Raw genomic sequence first — 25,237 nt, forward strand, 5'->3', positions numbered from 1 at the left:
GATAGGTACTCAATGAAATAGAGATATATTGATACCACTTATAAGCATGGGGGGGGGCAAGAAGGGAAAGGATAAGAATCCAGATGTCTCCCCTCTATATTCTTCCAAGTTTAGCAAATATTAGTTGCTTTCTCTACCATTTGTAGTTCTTTTTATATAAATTTCACACAATTTCCATAGTAAAACTCAGCTAAATTTTATCAGCTAAATTTTGGTAGAGTTTATAACTGCCAGTTGTAAATTAAATCCACCTTATTTTACCTTATAATACCAATTAAGGGCAGAAGCGTCTTATTGAGACTGACTTGAACAGGATCCCAATTATATTTGTCATCTGTATCAGTCATGGCAGTAGTTCAGTTAATGCACCAGAGACTCAAAATAAGTGATTATACATAAGTTATTTCCTATAAGTGAATAACTTCTTTGACACTTGGCATACTACTTAGAACATTCATAATTTTCATAATGTTCTTGATGTAATGTTTTATGCAAGGAAGTTCAATAGTCCCATTATGTTTAATGATATGTCAGCTCTTGTACTATAAACTCTGTCTTTCAATAGCTTATGAAGTTAAAAATCACTCTAGGTTAACAGTTGACAGTTAAGGACCATCAAGACATTTTTTCAAAAGCTCATACATGTTTATAAGAAGAGAATACACTCTGTTGTATTACTGTAATCTTATAGAATCCTTGGAATCTTTGTCCTGTCTCACAAAAAGAAATACCAAAAGACAATGAAATTCAAGAACTAGCATGAATGTTATACTGTGAACAAAAAGAGATGCAGTCAAAATGAAGAGTAACGAGTATTTTACAGACTCTAGTTACAGAGAAAGATTTCAACCCAGTACCCTGCTGGGTGTTTTCCTGTCAGCTATAATGTCAAGATCAAGATTTATCATAACAAATGAAAATGTTAGCTGCTTTTCTCTAGCTGATATAAACATGTTGTTTTATTTTACAACAGTCAATGATCAATAGCATCAAGAGCTAACAATCCATGACTAGAGTTGTCAAGGAAGTTGTTAGCCCATAAAGCCAGTAAGTCCAACATAAAGGAATTTCATCAATAATACAGATCAACTAACATAAAAAAAAAAGAAAACTATCAAAAGAGCACCTAATGTAATACAACATTACTTCTGTGCATACATTCACCACACTAATGGGAAAATATAATATCCTTACTAATCAGCCATTCGTTTTCACATGTTGATCACCATGTCTGAAAACACTCCAGGCTCTAAGATGGCTTTTGCTTAAAACATGCAGTTTTCAATTTAGAAAAAGGTTAAGTGTTCAAAGACTGCAAAGTCAGTAAAGCTAACTGACTTCAGGAGTATTGTCTCCTGGTCACTGTCTTGGTCATTCTTTTAAGAGGATTTTGTAAAATAATACACTTACTAAAAAGCAAGCATTAGTAAATCAAATATTCACTAAATTTATACTATATGGACAGCACTCTGGGGCATATTTTTCTAAAGTCATAAAGTTTATCCATCAAGAATCATAATTTAGACAAGATTTATATGAACAATCAGTGAATGAGCTATTATCTATTATCTATAATAAAATTTATGTTACATACTAGAGAAACAGGCTTCAATGCCTGCAAGAGTTTAAGATGGGAGAAAAGCAATATTGGTTAAAATTGTCAGAGACGGCTTTATGGAGAAAGGTGGAGTAGTATTACTATACTCCCCAGTCATCCAGAATTGAAATCAATTCTGGGGTAGGGATTTCCGAGTTTCCAGTAAAAAGAAATAGTTAATAGATAGCTACTGTAAATTTATTTGTCTAGCAGATTTTTTAAGTAGTGAAAAGCACTTTTAAGTGAATGTGAAAACAACAGGAAACAATTACAAATTAATACTACATGGAAATGTTTTATTATGAAATTTATTTGGAGGGAGTAGAAGCAGTTGGGGAGAAAACATAAACATTGGATTACTGGTTCAGGAAAGTCTACTTTCACATTTTTCATTTATTTTCTATTTACCTTGTTTTCTCAATCCCCTCAAATTCTGTCCATTTAATATTATATACATGGCTACTATTATAAGATCAGAAGTGCATCAAAATATTAATCACACAAATCAATCCTCAAAACAGTAAGTCTAACAAAATCTTTGCTTAAGTTTTGAAAACTGTATACTGCCATAACTTCTTATTCCTCATCCAAAATAGTCTCTGGAAAATTGAGAAATAGCCTTGGAATTTATGATTGTAAGTCTTCAGAGAAAGTAAAAAATGGGAGTTCAGTTCAATCCTAGATAATTCTCTCTTGCTCCGAAAATATAAAGCTACTGTCTTCTAGAAAACAATTTAGAAACTTATATTGCTTCCTTAATTAATATATCCTAAAGTTATTGTCCTTATAAGTTCATGGTCCTGGCAGGGCAAGGTGGCTCATGCCTGTAATCCTAGCACTCTGGGAGCCCGAGGCTGGCGGGTCGCTTGAGCTCAGGAGTTCAAGACCAGCCTAAGCAAGAGTGAGAGCCCGTCTCTACTAAAAATAGAAAGAAATTATATGGACAACTAAAAATATATAGAAAAAATTAGCCAGGCATGGTGGCACATGCCTGTAGTCCCAGCTACTCGGGAGGCTGACGCAGAAGGATTGCTTGAGCCCAGGAGTTTGAGGTTGCTGTGAGCTAGGCTGACGCCACAGCACTCTAGCCTGGGCAAGAGAGTGAGACTCTGTCTCAGAAAATAAATAAATAAATAAGTTTATGGTCATTTTGCACTAAAATCTCCAAAATACCTTTCCTTTTTCTTGAAAAATATATGTTATTACTTTTTCTGAAAAACACTGATGGCTGGGCGCAGTGGCTCACGCCTGTAATCCTAGCACTCTGGGAGGCCAAGGCGGGTGGATCGTTTGAGCTCAGGAGTTCGAGACCAGCCTGAGCAAGAGCGAGACTCCGTCTCTACTAAAAATAGAAAGAAATTATATGGACAGCTAAAAATATATATAGAAAAAAAATTAGCTGGGCATGGTGGCGCATGCCTATAGTCCCAGCTACTTGGGAGGCTGAGGCAGAAGGATTGCTTAATGAGGTTGCTGTTAGCTTGATACCACGGCACTCTAGCCCGAGCAACAGAGCGAGACTCTGTCTCAAAAAAAGAAAAACACTGATTATATAGGGGATAATAAAGTTTTTTCCATCTACAATTGGCATCTTGCATAGTCCTGCAGCTTTCTTTATAGAGATATTGATATTAAAATAATGCTATTGTGCCTCAAAACATTAATTTCAGAATCACACCAAGAACAGGTGACCCTCTTTACCCAGACCTTAAGTCCCAAGTTCTCTGTAAGATTTTAAGAAAGAATTCATAAAGGTAGGTCATATGTAGTGACCCTTCTTTAACTTCGCAACTAATTGCCTTATTTATAAATCGCATCATTTAACTCGATCTCCCTACAGCTGTGGAATACAGACCCTTCATTCTATAAGTCTATCTACCCACTAAAACTCAATCAAGCTTCCTGACCAGACCTACAGTTTCATTTTATTTAAAGTATACCATTTCTCCCTTAGCAAATAACTTGGTACTCTCAAAATATGTATTATACTCATAAATTCTCTCCCTTTCCCAAATATGCACAAAAGTTTATAAAGTCTTTCTACTGACATGCTTGTCTTGAAGAGATGTCTGAAATGTGTCATAATTCATTTTGTATGAATGCTGAAACTGTTCCAGAACTTAGTTTAATGGGGCTCACTCATCCTTTGTGATTACTATATTAGAAACTATAAAGATATCCTTTCCTGAAAAAATAACAGGTATAATTAAAGACAGAAATATACTTGGTTCTTTATGATACTTTACAACTTTCTACAGTATTTGTAGAAATACTGTACTAGACTTTATGCAAAAAAAGTGTTAACTACATTGAAACTGAAACTTGAAACTACCATTTTGACTTCTACAATTTAAAATTAAGATCCCTCTTATAAAACAATTACTTTAATTATTCTAACCAACAGCCCAAAGGACAGAGAAGACTCTTGAAACAGTTTTGGGTGAAATGAAGTTTCACATAAAAATAATGTTTCAGGGAGTTCCATTTTACCACAGATGTAGAAAGTCCGAAAGAGTGTCACTTCTAATTTAAAACTGAGAAAAGGCTGGATAAACCATCATATCGCAACATTTCTTCAGTCCACCAGAGAGCTAAGGTTATAGGGCAAAACCAAGTAGCTTCAGATTCCAGGAAAAACAGATCCCGCTAAGGAGAGACAGGATGCATGCACTGCCTCTCCAATAGCAAGCATGAGAGGAAGATGCCGCTGCCATATAAGCAAGCAAGAAGAAAAATCACCTAAAAATTTCCCAAAGTCCCACTAATCTATTTTCTGTCTCCATTGATTTAGCTATTTTAGCCATTTCATATAAATGGAATTATACAACATGTGGTCTTTTGCATTTGGCTTGATTTAGCAATATTTTGAAGGTTCACCCATACTGTAACATGTTAGAAAACTTGATTCCTTTTTTATTAACAAATAATATTCCACTGAATGGATATACAACATTTTGTCTGGTTCATGGGTATTTGTTGTACACTGAAAACTACAAAACATCATTGAAAGAAACTAAAAACCTAAATAAATGGAGAGACATTTTAATTTCATAGATCAGAAGACAACATTGTTAAGACAGCATTATTCCCCAAATTAATCTACAGATTTAATGCAATCTCTATCAAAATCTCAACTATCGTTTTTACAGAAATTGACAAGCTAATTCTAAAATTCATATGGAAATCCAAGAGACCCAGAATAGCCAAAACAATCTTGAAACAGAAGAAAAGAATTGGAGGAAGGACATTTTCTGATTTTAAAACTTACTACTACAAAGCTACAGTAATCAAGATAATGGATACTGGCACATGGTAGACATATAAATCAAGGGACTAGCATCCAGAAATAAAATCTTACATTTATGGTCAACTGACTTTAGACAATGGTGACAAGACAATTTGATGGGGAAGGAACAATCTTTTTAACAAAGGGTGCTAGGACAACTAGAGGTCCATATGTGTAAGAATTAAGTTAGACCCCTCACACCATATGTAAAAATTAACACTAAATAGATGAAACCTAAATATAAGAGTTAAAACAATAAAACTCTTAGAGGAGAACAGAGAAGTAAATCTTTGTAACCGTGGGTTAAGCAATGGTGTCTTTGATATAAAACTAAAAGTACAAGTAATAAAAGTAGATAAATTGGACTTCATCAAAATTTAAAACTTGTGGCTTGGTGCGGTGGCTCAGATTTGTAATTATAGCACTTTGGGAGGCCCAGGCAGGAGGGTCACTTGAGGTCAGGAGTCCAAGACCAGCCTGGGCAACACAGCAAGAACCTGTCTCTACCAAAAAAAACTTTTGTGTTTCAAAGGGCACTACCAAGAGAGTGGAAATACAACCTACAGAAATGGGAATAAATATCTGCAAATCATATATCTCATAAGGGACTTGTATCTGGAATACGTAAAGAACTCTACAACTCAATAAAGACAAACAACCCAATTAAAAATGAGTGAAAATCTGAATATCTATTTATAAGTATGTATGTTGATATGTAGACCTTTATATATGATCCAAAGAGATGGATCAGATATTATGACCTAACTTTTTCCCAGCACCTTGAATACACTAGGCCTGACAGTTTTAACTTTAAGAAAGGAGTTAAGGGGAGAGAAAGGCTAGTATATTAACTACTATGGACTTAGTTTAAGTCCTTTCCTCTAATTGGCAACTTACATTATCATATTAAATTGCTAATTATATCTTAAAATGGAAAATTCTAAATCCCAGGTTTTTATATTATGCTAGCACTTAAGAAAAAAAGAGTGAAAGAAAATAGGAAGATAAATTTATACTGAAACAGAGAACCCAATAAATAGGCTTAGGAAAAATGCTGACCCTGTCATAAATCCAAAACAATACCAAAATAAGAAAGTATATACAACAATACATTTAAGAGAAGTAATGCAACATAAATCCTCACAAAAAAATAAAAAAGAAACAAAAACAAAAAACCGACAACAAATGTAATCCCTATACTTCGTAAATCACAAGATTCAAAAGCACACAACATAGGTTAAGAATAGAAACTGTTGTTAACTAAAAATGGTGAATTATGTTTCTATATAATATACCAACCTTAAATTTCTATTATCATTTATTGTTTTATAAATTCTATTATTTCACATTTAGAATGACATAATACATAACTGTATACATAACTACAAAATAGTAAACTTATTATTTTTAGAAAGAACATTTATATCAACTTAGCACATTTGCACTCTACCTAAAAGTTTTAGAACTTAACTAAATAAGAATTTAAATAAGTTCCAATAAGCTAGTGTTTCATTTACATAATTTTATAAAATTATTAGGTTTCATTATATGTAAAGGTTTTCTTTAACATAAAATTTACAAAACATACTTGCAAAATAAAAATTTTATGTCAGAGAGATGAAGTTTGTAAGAAGAAGAAATCAAGCATACAAATGGTCCCATGAGTATAATCAGTGGCGATTAAAGCTCAAAAGTACAAAAGAACAATTACAGCTGTGCAGTACTCCCATTTGGCCTCTGAGAACACAGCCATGTTAACATCTAAAACAAGACCTGTTTACCTACTCAGCAAGAAAAGTAATTGCAGGGAAGATTAATCCTGTTAATATCAGGAGGCCCCTCAAGAATTTAGCCTGGTAGATAACTATTGCAAAGGAAAACCTAGAACATAAAGATTACCTCAGCAACTTTTGGAGGCACTCCATCCCCAAGCACTTCCCTGATAAAGCAGTGCTGGCCCATGTAATATGAGAGTCCACATGTCCTCTTGAAGGCATCCTTTAGTCGTTTCAGCTCTACATCTGTAACTACAATTCAGAAACAGAAGATGGGTAAGAAATCAGAAGAGAAAAGAGCTCTCTCAAAATCTTTTTCAACCCAGTTCATAAGAAAAACTGGCAAATATTACTTCTCTTTCAGGTAAGTAAAACAAACCCAATGATATTTGGTCATAATTCTAATATTTCCAAATCTAATTTAGAAAATAAGTATGAAATTTCTTGACGTATTTTCAAAAGACAAAACTTTAAAATATGCGTACAAATATTAGGCCGTAGCAAGAAGCAGTAAATGTTTCAAATTTAATGTTTTCAGCAACAATACATTCATTTCCTTTGTGACAAAAATTATATTATGTGTAATCCTTAAACTTATCTATCCATGTGGAGGATAGTCCTCAAGTTTAGCTTATATTTTGTCACCATTGACAAAAAAAAAAAAACAGTTTATAAAACAGATAACAACCTAAAATTTTAGATATCCATTATCAAAAACAAACAAACAAAAAATACTAAGTCATTAGTTTATTTTATGCATTGAAGACTTTTTTCCATCATATAAAACAATCTCTGTCTACAAGGACAGAGAAATAAATACCCTTGAATGTGGTCACTACAATCACAAAGGAGGCACAAAAATGGTACTTTTGACCCATGCTGAAGGAAACAGAGAAGGCTTCTGGATGGAGAGGAAGATTACATTAAATTTTAAAGGCCAAACCAAGCAAAATGAACAGGGTATGCCAGGCAGAGATTACACTTTGTTTCAAACAGATGTATAGTATGTTACTATAGCAAAATAAGCAAGGCAGGAAGTAGTGAAGGATAAACCCAGAGAGGCAGTGAGACCAAGTCACAGAGATTGTTCTAAGGAAGGGATACGGTCAGATACAATTCAGACATAAACTCCAGGCAGACAGGAAACAAGACATAGATACAATTCATATGGCTCACTCTACCAATAATGTAGAAAACAGAGCAAACCTGGAAGCAAAAAGTAGATTACCACTACAAGAAGAAAAGGAGCTAAATTTGAAGGATGGTGTTATCATGTAGTCAGAGAATGTAAGAAAAAGAGTAAGTCAGGAAAAACAGATGATACTCTTTTAAGACTATATTAAATGTGGGAGACCTTGGGGAGCTGCTTTGGATTTTTATAATTATGAGTGTAAGAGAGGTTTGATGGGAGTTGTCAGTGTATAGGTAATTAAACCATGAGTGAGAAGCAAAATAAGATGTACAAAACTGTCAGAAACCAATGTTTGCAGTACCTAAAGAGGAAAGACATAAAGAAAATAAAGACGAAGAAAACTGATAAGGAATAGTCAGAAGGAAAAACAGAAGAGTGTAGTCTCCAAAGGCCAGGAAGAAGGGACTGATCAAGTTAAGGCAGAAAGGACTAGCAAGATAAAGACTGAAGAGTGCCTGGTATATAGCTAATCATTCAGTAAATGTTTGTGATAGGGAGGGAGCGTTCATGGTTCAACAACATGTACAGCAATGATAAAGCAGTAAGGACTAATACTTGAATAGTTCTTATTCAACAGTAGCTAGCGAAGTGTGAATATTAGTTGTTTCATTCACTAAAAATTGGACTCTCCAATATATTAACATCTCCAATATAATAATTTGATTTTTTTTTAGAATGTGAAAGTAAAAATAAAACAAAGCTGATCTCATAAATTATTGTAATGGAGGAGACAACTTCAGCTACTAAAATATCTATTTATTCAAGATGCCTAATTTTCATTAATGGCTTTACTAACAAATTAGGTTGCTCATGGTCTAGTGAAGCAGAAAAGAAAATCAACCATTAGAATATAATATGGTAATCTATAATGTTGGTCACAGATTATTTAAAGGACTGACTGGTTATATGTTTTCAAAAATAGCAATCTAATGAATAACGAACTTATTCATTTATCATGGAGAGAAATTTACATATAAATAAGCTTTTAAAAGCATTTTTGTAAGAAGCAATGTACATCAAAGAGTACAGATTAAATAAATTATGCTATATACTCAGAATATCAGATACTAAAATGTTGTCACAGATGCATATTTACTGAAAATAAACAGTATTTTTACTCTAAATGAACATTGACTAACATTTGGTTAATTTGTAGATAAGGAGTACATAAAAATGTTCATTGTACAGTAAAACTTTGAAAATTCTTACAATAAAAATTTAGACAAGACAGAAAATAGAACAGAATCAAGCCTAGTAAGTTTTTAAAGTAGGAAAGCATAATTTTAACGTACTTATTTCAGTATTAGAAAAAAAGGTGGTTTCGGGGGGGAAAAAAGGGAAAATTGAACTCTTTTTGAAAAATCTCCTCTTTTTCCCTCCCTCCCTCACAAAGTTACAGTGAGAATAAAAAAGGATATAAACTCACAAGGACAAAGAGAATAGGAGACAAGAGAACTGAGGTCCTAAAAGACAGTCAAAATTTTTTCGGGGGAACGCTAAGTATCTGGAAGAGTGGTCGCTGACCTAAGCAAATCAAAGAAAGTTGAAACCTAAGCAGCAACAGTTGAGAAATGCAAATAAGCAAACTAATTTACCCTGTCTATAACCCCAAAATGGCTGAGGAATCGAAGGTACCAGTTACTACAAAAGGCAAGGAGGTAAAAGATGGGCCTACAACAAAAAAGAAAATCGTTGCAAGTCTATGAGGAATACTTAGACTCTCTGGTGTGGGGGGGGGGGACCTGCAGCCTTAAGGAGACATGGCTTTCAAGGTCTTTAAGTGCAGCCTTTTGACTGAATCCGAATTATACAGAACAAATCCTTTTATTTTTATTAATACATTTTTGTTCATCATTTATATTTTTATTTTTCAAATGAATGTATGTAAAATACCAAAGAATAAAATAAGTTTCAATGACATAATCCTCCCAGATGGAATGGCACAATTAGAACACTCGCAAGCCATAGGGGCTAAACTGACAGCTGCTACGCACACGATTTAGTTCTAACTTCCCCCACCTGACTGGCACCACTATTACAAGAGGCGGGTTGGCAAGAGTTTATGGAGTCAAGTACACCCGTGTGTTATCAGCTTTTGACAACAGTGCACTGTGTTTCTGTTCGAGATGGAATTTACGAATAGTTGCACAGCTCAACAGTATTTTTTAATTGTCTGCTTAACCAGCCCATCAAGTTGAAGAAAACCAAGAAAAACTAAAGGAAGAAAAAGGACTTTTTAAGGAGGATTGGGAATTGCAATATTATCTTGTTTCTGCTAAAGATAAGATGATTTGCTTGCTTTGTGATACTGTGACATCAACATTAAAGAAATTCAATGTTCATCAGCATTATAACACTCATAAGGACCACATATATTTTAAATTAGAGGGAGAGGCACGAAAGATTGTACTGCAGAAATTAAAAGATGAAAAGCAAAAGCAAAGATAATTCTTTCAAGCAGCAATAAGACCTGGAAATAATGCCACTGAAGTGACTTACAAAGTAGCTGATATGCTTGGGGGAAAAAGGGAAGCCATTCAGTGATGTAGAAATTGTGAAAGAATGCACTATCGAAGTTGTAAGACGCTCAGACCCTGATAATATTTCGAAGTACAAACTGTCTCTTTCAAGGAGAACCATAACTGATCAGCAGCATGAATTAGCCTTCAATGTAACAGAGCAACTTCATGCAATACTTCAAAAGGAAAGTATATATTATTCAATCTCTTTGGATGAATCAATTGATACTGCTGATTCAGGTTCTAATAGAAGATTTTCTTTGCTACGAGCTTTGGGCACTCTAGTGAACAAAACATGGGGAATAGATATCTGCAACAACTTTCAAGATAGACATTCTGAAGTTGAACTGAATTTGGTAATTTCAGTGAGTTTATGTACAAATGGTGCACCTACCATGACAGGAAAACATGAAGGCTTTACTGCACAGATTAAAAAAAAGTTAACAAATCCAGATGCTCTCATTTCTTTTCATTGCACCTTGCCATCAGCAAAATCTCTGTGCTAGGCCGGGCGCGGTGGCTCACGCCTGTAATCCTAGCACTCTGGGAGGCCGAGGCGGGTGGATCGCTCGAGGTCAGGAGTTCGAGACCAGCCTGAGCAAGAGCGAGACCCCGTCTCTACTAAAAATAGAAACAAATTAGCTGGCCAACTAAAATATATATAGAAAAAATTAGCCGGGCATGGTGGCACATGCCTGTAGTCCCAGGTACTCGGGAGGCTGAGGCAGTAGGATCGCTTAAGCCCAGGAGTTTGAGGTTGTTGTGAGCTAGGCTGACGCCACGGCACTCATTCTAGCCAGGGCAACAAAGTGACACTCTGTCTCACAAAAAAAAAAAAAAAAAATCTCTGTGCTAAAGAGATACTTTGCAACAAGTTATAAATATTGTTAGCTATGTTCCTGCAAATGCAACAAGGCATAGTCAGTTTCTTAACATGCTAAAGATGAACCATGAGGCATTCAGTGTGGATTTGCCATATCATTCTAAAGTGTGTTGGCTATCACAGGGACAGGTGTTAGCCAAAATTTTCTCTCTGCAAGAACAGATAGTTAAATTTTATGAAGAACAGAATCAGCAATGTGAATTATTAAAAGAAGATTTCATAGGAATGCAGCATTTCTGTGTGATATCATGTCAAATCAAAACGACTTGAATATTTCTTTGCAAGGTGAAAAAGTCTACATATTGTATGTGGCAAAAAAAATCCAAGCATTTCGAAAAAAAGCTTTTTTCAAAGTACTTCTTCAAAAGGAAATTTTGGATGTACATTTTCCCCAGGTAGCAAAGGTCATTAATGAACAGGATGATTATATGTGAATCGTTTGAAGAATACTCAGCTGTTACAGACCTATTAATTACAGAATACACTGACAGGTTCACTGACTGAAAATCATGACATCACACTCAAATTAGCATTTCAGCCTCACCTAGCTGATATCACCAAGGCACCTAAAGAACTACAGATGGAACTGATTGAGCTCTCAGTAGATGACATTTTAAAGCCATAGTCTGATGCTAAGAAAGATCCAACTGAAATATGGAAAAATGCAGCAGAATATCCACACCTTCAGCAACATGCCCAAAAAATGCTTTCTCGCTTTTCAACCACTTATTGCTGCAAATCTACATTCTCCTACCTAACCCAAATCAAAATGCCCTTAAAGTATTTGAACTTCTACATTATTGAACCAAGTTTACCATTATTTTAAAGGAAATGCTTATACAAACCTAATTTTGAAATGCTAACTATCCATCTTGAGGGAAAATTGTTCCTCAGTTAGAGATTTATTTAACTGGGACTGTAGATATATTTTTGTTCTAAGCTACATTAGCAAAACTTATTTTTCAAAAATGCCCACTATGACTATCAAGTTATGTTCTTAAGTATTTTATACCTAATTGTAAACTTTTTTTTCAGAAGTCTTGTTTTATACTTGTTGAATTGAATACCATTTTTGGATAATGTCTTAACATTACTTTTCATACTTGAAAGAAACATTTATATTTGTAAAAACTAAAACAAACAAAACAAAAAACCCACATCCTTCAGGTCACAAATGACTGATACCCATCTAGAGGAGCAACTGAAACTTCGGACCTCCATGCTACAACCAAATATTCAAATGTTTTCTAACAAAAAGCAGACACAACAAAGTCATTAAAAGGTTAGTTAACTTTAAAATTAACAGTTTTCATTTTTTGAAATTATTAAGTACACAGCAGTTAGATTTTTACAAAATAATGTACATTTTTAAATATACCTAATTGAAGTTTCTTGAATGTGGATTTATTTGATTACAGCTAAATTAATGCAGCCTTCCAACATGAAAAGGTTCTCCACCCCTGCCCTGGTCCCTTGCAGCAAAAAGCACAGCCAGGCACCAATTTACCAGCTACCCACACCCCCATGACTTTCACACCAACCTTCTGGATGTACATTTTATAGAGACCAGAAATAAATTCTCTGGATAAACTGAGCCATGGGAAAGGCTCCATATATGAGAATGCCAGATAGCTGAGAGCTATAGATGGGATAATGAGGAGCTGTATGAAAAAGGGTAAAGATTAGGTGAGCATTTACATTATCCTCCCTTCCCTTGCCCTACTCTGACATATATATCATCTCAGCAGAATAAATGAGGGCTCTTCTCTCTATAGCAATGGCTGGGTTCCCAGCTAATTATTCAACAGGAAAATCCACAAGGCAACAAATGATACACTCATGATACATTCAAACACAAGCCTTCCAATTAACCTTTTACTGCATCACTCTTAAAAATAAATGGGTAGTTTGCCAATTCTTACAAAGTTAAAACATATACTCACCCTATGACCCAGCAATTCCTCTCGTTATTTACCTGAGAGAAACTGAAATGCTGCACCGGAATGTACATATCAGTTTTTTAAATAATAGCTCAAAAAAAAAAAAAAAAACCAAAAACCTGGAAACAACAACCCTTTTGTCTGTCAACAGGCGAGAAACTGGTTTATCAATAAAATGGAATAATACTCACCAATAAAAATGAAGAAACTACTGATTCATGCAACATAAATGAATCTCAAAAACTATGCTGAGCAAAAGAAACCAGACACAAAAACTGTCTGGCTGCATTGTATCCGTCTTAAAAACAGGCAAACTAAGGCCAGGCGTGGTGGCTCACGCCTGTAATCCTAGCACTCCGGGAGGCCGAGGCACTCAGGAGTTCGAGACCAGCCTGAGCAAGAGCAAGACCCTGTCTCTACTAAAAATAGAAAGAAATTATATGGACAACTAAAAATATATAGAAAAAATTAGCCGGGCATGGTGACACATGCCTGTAGTCCCAGCTACTCGGGAAGCTGAGGCAGAAGAATTGCTTGAGCCCAGGAGTTTGAGGTTGTTGTGAGCTAGGCTGACGCCATGGCACTCTAGCCCTGGCAACAGAGTGAGACTCTGTTTCAAAAAAAAAAAAAAAAAATACAACAATGAGAAAGTAAGAACAATTTCTTGCACCCTATCCCATCAAGCCATATGATAATGTGCTACAACAAAGTGAGGAGGTATTCCAAAGGGGAAAAAAAAAGGACACAGGAAACACTGACATGAGAGAGGTGAAGGGAATTACCAGGATTATGGGATGTGACACCCCAGGCTTACAGCTCTGTAGGTCTAGACAGTAACACCAGATTAGAAGGACTTCAGAATAAAAAAAGGGAATAGGACAGCAGACCAAATGATACATATGATCACAGAGAGAATAGCTTTAAGGGGTATTTCACCTTCAAAAAATAAATTTCAAGGCTGGGCACAGTGGCTCATGCCTGTAATCTCAGCACTTTGGGAGGCTGAATCAGGAGGATTGCCCAAGGCCAGAAGTTAAAAAAAAATCAGTCTAGGCAACATACCGAGACATGATCTCTACAAACGATAATGTTAAAAAAATTAGCCAGGTGTGATGGCGCACACATGTAGTCCAGCTACTTAGGAGGCTGAAGCAGGAGGATCTCTTGAAACTAGGAGTTTGTGGTTGCAGTGAGGTATGATGATGCCACTGCACTCTAGCCTGGGCAACAGAGCAAGCCCGTCTCAAAAATAAGTAAGTAAATAAGTAAGTCCGAGGGTGGGTAGGGTAGCTCACAGCTGTAATCCCAACACTTTGGGAGGCCAAAGTGAGAGCTTGAGACCAGGAGTTAAGAGACCAGCCTGGGAAACAAAGCAAGACCTCAACTCAAGAAAAAAAGAAAAAAGCTCTAAGACTTCTAGAAAAAAACTGGAGAAAAATCTTTATGACCTTGACCTTGGGAGTAGGCAACAATTTCTTAGGTCACAAAAAGTATAAACCTTTAAAGAAAAAAATTAATAATACTGGACTTTAACAAAATTAAAATCTCTGTTCTCTGAAAGTCACTTTTTTATTTTTATTTTTTTTTAGAGACAGGGTCTCGCTCTGTGGGCCAATGGCTCGAACATAGCTCACCATAACCTCGAACGCCTAGGCTCAAGCAATTCTCCTGACTCAGCCTCCTAAGTAGCTGGGACTACAGGCACATACCACCATGCCCGGCTAATTTTAAAATTTTTTGTAGGGTCTTGCTATGTTGCCCTGGATGGCCTTGAACTCCTGGTCTCAAGCAATCCTCCCACCTCAGCCTCCCAAAGTGCTGGGGGTACAGGCATGAGCCACCACATCTGACCAAAAGTCACTTTTTAAAAATATCCCTTAACTATCACTTGAGCCTACGAGTTTGAGGTTGCAGTGAGCTATGATCACACCACTGTACTCTAGCCTTGGCAACTGAGTGAGAGCCTGTCTCTTAAAAAAAATAAAATTTAATTTAAAAATATCCCTTCTACAGGGTGTAGTTGCTATTAAGTTCTAGGCATGTGCTCCACTGTAGGAATAAGGAAACCAGGAATATGATTTTTTTTGTGAAATCTCTCTATCTTTAAAGTATTGGCAACTAATTTTTTAAATAAACAACATGCAGTCTCAATATGGCACACAAGCTGCAGATGGCAAGCTCTGGCCAAATGGTTAAGGGCACAAACAAAATAAATACACATTCGAATTCAGACACTGTCACTTACTGGCTACTAGGGCAAGCTACTTAATGTCTCTGTGCTTTGGCTTACTCATCTGTAAAATGGAGAAAATACCACCTACTTCCTGGCACTGTTATAAGGATTGAATGATATATATATATTAGACTTAACAAATGCTGGAAAATAATGGATACTTAATCAATGATAATCTGGGAGCAGGGTATTTCCAGCAGAAATGAAGGTCTGCCTTATTCCCTTACTACTCATAACTTTGGAGGGAAACAGGAACAAAGTTATAAAAATGACAACTAGAGAAAGGAGGAACACACACATAAAAAAATAAAACAAATAAAACAGACTTTTCTGCCCCTATCCTCTTTCCACCTTACCTAGAGATAAGTATTACCAACCCAGTAGACCTAACTGCTATCTAACATTGAAACAAAAGGGAGGGGAGGGAAAGGAAGAGAGCAAAAAAGGAAGAGGAGGAATATCAAAAATAGGATTGTCACTCATTATAAAGAATGTACCCAAGTCACTGTATTAGATTTGAGCATTAGTGCTGTCTTCCTCAAAGAAAGTCACATTACAATGAGTATTCATAAACACTTTAAAAGGTCACTAACATTCCATAAAATTATAAATGAAATTTCTCTTCATAAAACAAATTTTGCTATCAACATTACAGAACAGAAGCAATCCAGGAACCACTTGGTCTTGAAAGATCAAAAATTCAATGTGGTAATTCTGCTTCATTCACTGGCTACAGGTTGGTCTAGACCTGGTATTAATTCAAATCATAGGTATACTCATTTGCTATATTTACCGTATTTATCTATAAGGGATCCTAATTAATCATAGTTGGCCTAAAGTCACCTAGAATTTAGTATATAGTAGCCCCTCCCTTCTCTGTGCAGAATATGTTACAAGACCCCCAGTGGATGCCTGAAACCACACATAGTACTGAACCCTATATGTATATTTTTTTCCTACACATGTACATACCTATGATAAAGTTTAATTTATAAATTAGGCACAGTAAGAGAGTAACAATGATAACTAATAATTAAATTATGAATAATAAGGTATTATTAAGTAAAATAAGAGTTAAACACAAGCCCCTCAATACTGCAATAGCTGATCTGATAAGAGATGGCTACTAAGTGACAAACTAGTAGGTAGCATGCAGTGTGGATATGCTGGACAAAGAGATGATTGCTGGATAAAAGGATGATCCCTGGACTAAAGGATGATACTTAAGGGACCATGTGAGTGAGATTTCATGACATAACTCAAAACAGCATACAATTTAAAACTTTGGAACTGTTTATTTTGGGAATTTTCCATTTAATATTTTTGAACCACAACTGACTGAACGTAATTGAAACCACAAAAAGCAAAACCATGGATTTTGGGCGCAGAGTGGGGGATAACTATATATACACATCTTATGAAGACTACTTTGTAACAGAAGATTTAAGAATTGGGCTTATTCCATTTATGGTCAGGCATGGTGGCTCATGCCTGTAATCCCAGCACTCTGGGAGCCCGAGGCGGGAGGATTGCTTAAGGTCAGGAGTTCAAGACCAGCCTGAGCAAGAGCAAGACCCCCTCTCCCCCCAAAAAATAGAAAAAAATAGCTGGGCATGGTGGTGCAAGCCTGTAGTCCCAGCTATTTGGGAGGCTGAGGCAGGAGGATCACTTGAGCCCATGAGTTTGAGGTTGCTATAAGCTAGGCTGATGCCATGGCATACCCGGGCAACAGAGAACAAGACCGTGTCTCAAAAAAAAAAAAAAAAAGAATTGGGCTATTGGGCTTATTCTATTTAACCTACAATCAAACAAATCACAATCAAAACTAGTTCAGAGTTCACAAAATCCAAGATTTCCCTAGAGCATATTTTTTGTTTGTCTTAAAATACAAACAAGAGCAGAAAAAACATTTCACAGTTTTGTTTGTCTAGCAATTTCTGGTTATAAAAATAATCCAAGCATATTCTGAGTAGTCCACACAACTACATGAAATATCACGAAAAATGAACAGAATGTATTTTGTGAAATATTTGAGCGCATATTACATACCAGGCACTGTGTTATACCTTTATTCCAGTAGCTCTTTTTTTTTAAGCTTTTTTGAGGTATAATTTACAAATAGGAATTATATATATTTAAGGTTTACAGCTTGATGTTTTGATATACATATGCATTGTGAAATGATCACCATTATTCCAGTAGTTCTTAACACTGGCTGTACAAATGGAATCATCTGATGAGCAATTAAAGAATACTGATGTCCAGGCTGCACCCCAACCAGTACAGCTGGTTCTCCATATCCATGTGTTCCACACCTGCAGATTCAACCAACTTTAGATAGAAAATATTTGAAAAATAAATAAATAAATAATTTTAAAACATAATATATCAACTATTTATATAGCATTTACATTATACTAGACATTATAAGTAATCTAGAGATAACTTAAAGTATATAAGAGGATGTGCATAGGTTATATGCAAATACTATGCCACTTTTATAAGGGACTTAAACATCCCTGGATTTTGTATACCATGGGCCTCCTAGAACCAATCCCCCATGGAGACTGAGGGAGTACTGTATCAGAATCTCTGGAGGCCAGGGATTCAAATGTTAAATAAATGAATGTATAACTAGCATAATAATAAAACAAAGTAGAAAGTACTAAATAGCCCAAGGGGTATAAACAAATGCTATGGGAGCAGAGAAGAGATGACAGGGATCATTAAAAGGTGGCAGTTCTTGTGCTAGAGGATTAAGAATCAAGACAGGGAGACAGAGAGAACACATAAAGTGGCAGGAAAACAGCAAGCAATGGCACAGAGGTCAGAAGATGTTAGGAATGCTTAGAGTACAGTTTAAGAGGATATAGAGTATGGGGATCGCAAGAGAGAAAAGTATAGGAAGAGAAGTGGGAGCAATATCCAAGGGGTGAAAAATATGCTAACTTTAACTTTTTCGGAAAGTTAGAATTATTCTGGTCAGAGTGTAAAAGAAGTATAATATGGTCTAAAATTTTTTAATTGATAATTCAAATCCAGAAGCTGCTGAAAAACTAAATCTGCTTTAAGAGTTCTATTAAGTGTTCAGTGTTTGTGTAGACACAAAATACCTCACACGGAAAATGTTTACATTTTGAAAAAGAAAGTCTAGAGGGAAATATATCACCCCCCATACAAACCCCCTACTCCTCATTTTATTTCATTGTCTGATAACAGAAAAGAAGGAAGAAGGGTCAATAGGTTTTTTGTTTGAGATCTCTTTAACCAAAAGACAACCATCAGCTATATGGCCAAAGAAGGAAATGATGCAGGAAACAGAAATAGAGCAACAAAACTGAGAATGTGAGGAAAATAAAATAAGAAAGTTAATAAAGTTTTAGCCTGACGCTGTGGCTCATGCCTGTAATCCCAGCACTTTGAAAGGCCGAGGCAGGAGGATCACTTGAAACCAGGAGATCAAGACTAGCCTAGCCAATACAGAGACCTTATCTCTATAAAAAATAAAAAACTTAGCTGGGCATGGTGGTGCAAGTCCTATAGTTCCAGCTACTTGGGAGGCTGAGGCAAGAGGATGGATTGAGCCTAGGAGTTTGAGGCTGCAGTGAGCTATGGTGATGCCACTGTACTCCAGCTCAGGCAACAGAACAAGACTGTCTCAAAAAAAAAAAAAAAAAGAAAAGAAATCAACATTGGTATCCCTAATTTTAAAAATTAAGATAATAGGATTGTTATTTTCTCCTGTAGTCACCAGCCTGCCTAGATTCAAAGGGGGAGGACCATAAGTTACACCTCTTAATGGAGAAGTGTCAAAGTCACATTGTAAGAAGCATGTGGGGTGGGAGATACTGTCATGGCCATCTTTTGAAAATATAATCTGCTATATCCATGAATACTAAGTATTATGTTTGTATTGGGTTTTCTTTTTTCCACAGACACCAAAAGAATTCTAGATTATATATTCCCCTTTTAAATATTTACTAACCCCTGCAAGACAGGTTAGCTACATAAATACTTAACACAATGATACTTCCACAAAAAAGGATTGCTACTAAAGAAGTAAGCTTGGCACAGTGGCTCAGGCCTGTAATCCCAACACATTTGGGGAGGCTAAGGCAGGAAGATCACTTGAGACTAGGAGTTTGAGACCAGCCTGTGCAACATAGCGAGTCCCTGTCTCTACCCAAAACAAAAAAAAAAAAAAAAAAAATTAGCCAGGCATGGTGGCTTGTATCTGTAGCCCTAGCTATTGGGGAGGCTGAGGCAGCAGGATGGCTTGAGCCCAGGAGTGTGAGGTTGCAGTGAGCTATAATGCCCACTCTAGCCTGGGCAACAGAGCAAGACCATCTCAAAAAAAAAAAAAAAACCAACTTAGCTTTAAAGCAGTCAAACTGTACAACAACTATCCTTCAGGGATACTAAACTACTATAGAGAATTATGTCTAGGCAAAGCTAAAGCTAACCTAAAGCTAAACTAAAGATTTAAATTTCCAACCTAACACCTTAGAAAAGCTACAAAATCAAGTGGGAGTAGAAGACATAGAACAAAGCCATGTGACTTGCTACCTCATTAGGAAAGACAAAGTTCCATCTGTATTACCTCTAAAGCCCCATTTCAGAAATTAGGACTAACCTAGCCTTAGGGAAAAAAAGGAGGGGAGAGGGGATTGTGACCTATTTCTTCGCAAAGAACTTCAGTATCTAAGATTTACCAAAAAAAGAAGAAAGGGAGGATGGAAGGAAGGAAAAGGAAAAGAGGGAGGGAGGGACAGAGGGAAGGGAAAGGAACTACAAGGCAAAAAAGGATAAAATTAGGCCAGCTTTGAGTGACTCCCTGATCTAAGGCTATCTAGACTAGGCTATTCTTCCTGAGAGTTAAATGAAAAATTTCTCCTTTCCCATAGGCCACTTGACTTCTACAATGAAGTACGACTTAACAAGGGAATGGACACGCTATCACTGGGAAAGAAAAGATAAAACAGAGCTAGAGTTACTGTTTTGTCATACGTTTTTATAAAAAGGAGAGGAGACAGGATAATCTCCAAAACAAAAAAAAAAAATCCACTTACAAAAATCCATTTTCAAGGGAGAACTATCAAGACTAATTCTGTTTAAACTTTGTTTTAAGTAAATTCAAAGCATTCAATTTTGGATTATAGGACTTTCTCTAATTCCATCGTTCAATGTTGTAATCATTGTACCATACATATTCATTATCTATAGTTCCAAGAGGTAGTGCCTAACAGTGTGTGGCCTATAAGCATAACATTCCTCCAAGCTACTTTTACACTGTACTTTTAGCTGATTTTTTTCAAGCATTTCTTAAATTTCTACTATGTGTCAGGCACAGTCAATATGAGCAAGACAGTTCTTGCATTCTAATACTTCAAAATGTAGTAGAAAAGATAGGCAACAAAAATAACTGCACTATCAGGTACGAAATATTAATGTAAAGGCATTATTAAATACAATGAAGTCCCAAAATAGGGAGCCATTAATTCTATCTGAGCTGGGGATCAAGAACAGTTTCTAAGAGGTGATGATTCTTCATGAGTAGGGGTTCACCTGGCAAAAAAGGGCAGAAGGGTATTGCATACAGGGAAAACATATGTGAAAGAATGAAGTAGCATGGATAAACAAAGAATTGCAAGTAGTATGATATATGGAGTAAAGGGTGCAAGAAGCAGAGCTGCAAGAAGCGAGGTTGGAATGATAACTGACAGACAAAACAGAACCTGGAATTCATCCAAGGTGATAATGGTCCCAGCTAAAAGTCTATACTTTTGTTTCCCTTGCAACCAGAAATGGCCAGTGAAATGTAACAGAAATTGCTAGGAGGGACCTCCAAGAAGTCTCCTTAAAAGGTGACAGATAGATGGCAAATGTCCTTTTGCCCTTCTCCCTTCTTCCCACCAGGACTCAGAAGCAATAACTACCTCTCCAGCAGCCATTTTATACTACAAATGATCATCAAAGTTATAAGCCATATGCTAAGGATGGTAAAGTTGAAAAGATTTGTTTTTCAAAAGCCTAGATGATCATGGAACTGCCATACAACCCCTGCACATCCTATCTCCAGATTTATGTGTGAGAAAAATAAACCCCTATATCTTAAATTATTATTTTGGGTTTTTCGTGTTTCTTGTTTGTTTTTTGAGAGACAGGGTCTCGCTCTGTTGTCTGGATAGAGTGCAGTGGCATCATCATAGCTCATTACAATCTCAAACTCCTGGACTCAAGGGATCCTCCAGTCTCAGCCTCCCGGGTAGCTAGGACTACAGGCGCACTCCACCACACCCAGCTAATTTTTGAATTTTCTGTACAGACATGGCCTCACTGTACTGTTCTGGCTGGTCTTGAACTCCTGGGCTCAAGTGATCCTCCCAGCTCAGCCTTCCAAAGTGCTAGGATTACAGGCATGAGACATTAAGCCTAGGCAATTATTTTGTTTAATAAACATCCAAACATAATCCTAACTGATAGAGGTATCAGGTACAAGTTTACGAGACGACACTCTAAGACATGTTAAAAATCCTTTCCTAGTTTTAAACAAAGAAGTTAACAACAGATTTATATTCACACCATTGTCAATATATTAAACAGACTGAAAAGAGGCCAGACTGAAGGCATAAAGACCAGCTAAAAGGCTATTGCATTAGTTCAGCAAGAGATAAAGGCATAAACGAAAAAGGGAGGTAAAGTAAAACAGATTCAAGAGATAATAAAGTTAACTGAATAGGGTTCATTGAATAATTTAGCTGCCAAAGGACAAGGAAAAAATGATCTTTGATGATTTCTAGGTGTCTTCTTGGTTCTAAGGTACAGTCAGGTCTACTGGCTGTCTAAGGTACATCAGTGCTACTGATAAAACAATTCTATAGGAAAACTTGAATATTTTACATTGTATACATTCTGTTATGAACTGCATGTATGCCCTGTCCCCCAAATTCATATGCTGAAGCCCTAACTCACAGTGTGGCTGTATTTGAAGTTAGAAAGCAGTTATGGTTAAATGAGGTCATAGAATCGGGCCCCAGATATGATTTAGTGTTCATGTAAGAAGAGATACCAGAGAGCTCAAGCACTCTCCCTCTCAGCATGGGCACAGAGGAAAGGCCATGGGAAGATACAATGAGAAGGTAGCCATCTGCAAGCGAGGAAAACAGCACTCACCAGAAACCAAACCCTGCTGGAACCAAATCTTATTTCCAACAGGAAGTAAAATTTCTGTTGTATAAGTCACCCAGTCTTTGGTATTTTGTTATGGCAGCACAAGCAGACTAATACAATTTGTACAGTACCAATGATAATAAGCTACCTCCTCCATTTTGATTTAGATAGAGAGCCTATTTTTTTTTAAACCAGTCAAATTTAGCAGTGGGGGTTGTATACCAACTTTAGTGACACTAATGTTAATAAGTTCTGAATCAACCCAATACCATTGGATCAGCCGATAGCCTATTTAAATGGCTTATACAAGGTCATATGAGAAGATTAGAACTCATTGTTTTGAAAGGGAAATAAAATTATGCACTCAACGACTGTACAAAACAAACTCAGTAAAAAAGAACAACACAATGCTCACTGTCATCTCTAAACACTTATAGTTGGGTTTTGTTTTGTTTTGTTTTGTTTTTGTCTACACCAGCAGTTACCATCCTTTGTTTACAGTGACACAGAATGAATGTTTTCATTCCCATGGGCATTTTCTGAATTCTAGCTGTTAGTACATTCTTTTTACTTTCATTCAAGAAATCATATGCATATGTGAAATACACAAACTTTAATTCAGGTTAGTAAAGGTAAGTTTTTTTCTAAAACAAAGTTCAGTACCTTACTACTCATTATGTGGCTATAAAACATTTCACAATAAATCACAATACTGGTGTTCTATACCCATAGTACATACTGACTTATATCAAAACTTTTTTTCAGGGCGGGGCATGGTGGCTCATGCCTATAATCCTAGCACTCTGGGAGGCCAAGGCGGGTGGATCATTTGAGCTCAGGAGTTGAGACCAGCCTGAGCAAGAGTGAGACCCATCTCTACTAAAAAAATAGAAAGAAATTATATGGACAACTAAAAATATATATAGAAAAAAAATTTAGCCGGGCATGGTGGCGCATGTCTGTAGTCCCAGCTACTCAGGAGGCTGAGGCAGTAGAATCACTTGAGCCCAAGAGTTTGAGGTTGCTGTGAGCTAGGCTGACGCCACGGCACTCTAGCCTGGGCAACAGAGACTCTGTCTCAAAAAAAAAAAGAAAAAAACAACTTTTTTTCAAAGATAATATTTAAGTCTCATCTCTCCAAGCATATTTTAAGTCTCTTGAGAGCAGGGACAAGGTCTATTATTCATCTCTATTTCTTCTTCTCTTCCATAGAGCCAAGACAGTACCATGCATTCAAATTTTTATTAAAGAATAGGAGTAGCTATTTTAACAGTTTGGTCCCAAAGGCACAAATGAAAATTTAACAACATCTGAATCAGAGGATAACCACAGAGGTAAATAAACACTGGGAAATATGCCTTTCACTGCTAAAGTAGGCTAAGTATTTACAAACCCAGGACAAGAAGCAAAATGTCTAACACAGCAAAGAAATCATAACCAAGATTAATTTGTAAATGTACTTGGTGCAGCTAATCTGAAGTGAATTTACCTACCAAAAGTCTCTTTGACAGGCTCTCTACCAAAACAGCTACTGCAAAGCCACTTCTGGTAAATGACAAAGGGCAATCCAGATGAGACATCTCAGGCAAGAGGCAGCCTGCACCCAGCAAGTTTTGTGCCACTGTGACTTTGTGCCAAATGTCCATGAACAAATAAATCAAACAAAAATTATGATACATTCTTATTCAGCAATAAAAAGGAAAAAACCACTGATATATGTAACAATATGGATGAAGCTCACAGATATTATACTAAGTAAAAGAAGGTTGATTTTTAAAAAAGAGTAGGTACTCCGTGTGATTCCACAAGTTCTAAAATGGGATGAACTAATCAATGGTGACAGAAGTCTTAACAGTCACTGCCTCTGAGGATGGGAAAGATTTACTAGTAACAGGCACAAGTGAACTTTCATGGAAGACAGAAATGTTCTATATCTTGTCAAAACTCATTGACACTTACGACTTTTATATTTTATGATATAAAAATATTTCCTCCCAAAAGAGGGCAAAAAAAAAACCCTGTAAGGAGGCTGACTGCTGGAATGGCAAAGTAAAAACCTCTGAAAATCCATTCCTCTATAAAAGCAACAAGAACACTATTGAAAACTGTCAAAATCCAGTTTTTTTGGAACTCTAGAAATCAACCAAGGATTGTTTGAGCCCAGGAGTTCAAGACCAGCCGAGGCAACACAACCAGAGGAAGGAAAGGTAAGAGGTAAGAGGTAAGATAAGGGGTGTGCGAAGGTGTAGGAAAGGGAAGGGAATGGGAAAATGGCTGCATCTCTGTAAGAACAGCAAGATTTGTGGTGCTTTTAACATGCTCTATTCCCATCACCTTTTCTCTGGCTATGCAAGCAGAAAACCAACAATCTCGCAACTCATAGTAGCTGTAAAAACTAACAGCCAAACAGCCACTGAATGAGGCAAAATGGGTTTAGAGCTTCCCCAAAGTGTCAATATTTGACTTCTCTGGTAACTCACTAAAAACTTCCATTCTCAGGGTCTGTCTGTATTTGACCTGGCTCAGAGCTCACTTGGTAAACAACACTTTCCCCACAGCATTTGGCAAAAAAAATCAGTGGCAACTGTATAACTTTGCAGCTGCCTTAGCATTACCAGCTGGGGCTAACAAGAGGTTGACAA

The 25,237-nt window shown here is 36.3% G+C and overlaps 1 protein-coding gene across 2 annotated transcripts in view; it reads right to left on the minus strand.

Moving 5' to 3' along the window:
- USP32 (ubiquitin specific peptidase 32) overlaps positions 1-25,237 on the minus strand; it is a 202,253-nt gene that overhangs the window by 136,817 nt on the left and 40,199 nt on the right. For both annotated transcript variants that reach the window (XM_045525578.1, XM_045525577.1), the window contains exon 2: positions 6,783-6,910. In XM_045525578.1, coding sequence (XP_045381534.1) covers positions 6,783-6,910 — 128 coding nt within the window. The remainder of the gene's footprint in view (positions 1-6,782; positions 6,911-25,237) is intronic.

The sequence above is a fragment of the Lemur catta genome, chromosome 15, assembly GCF_020740605.2.
Source record: "Lemur catta isolate mLemCat1 chromosome 15, mLemCat1.pri, whole genome shotgun sequence".
Taxonomy (NCBI): domain Eukaryota; kingdom Metazoa; phylum Chordata; class Mammalia; order Primates; family Lemuridae; genus Lemur; species Lemur catta.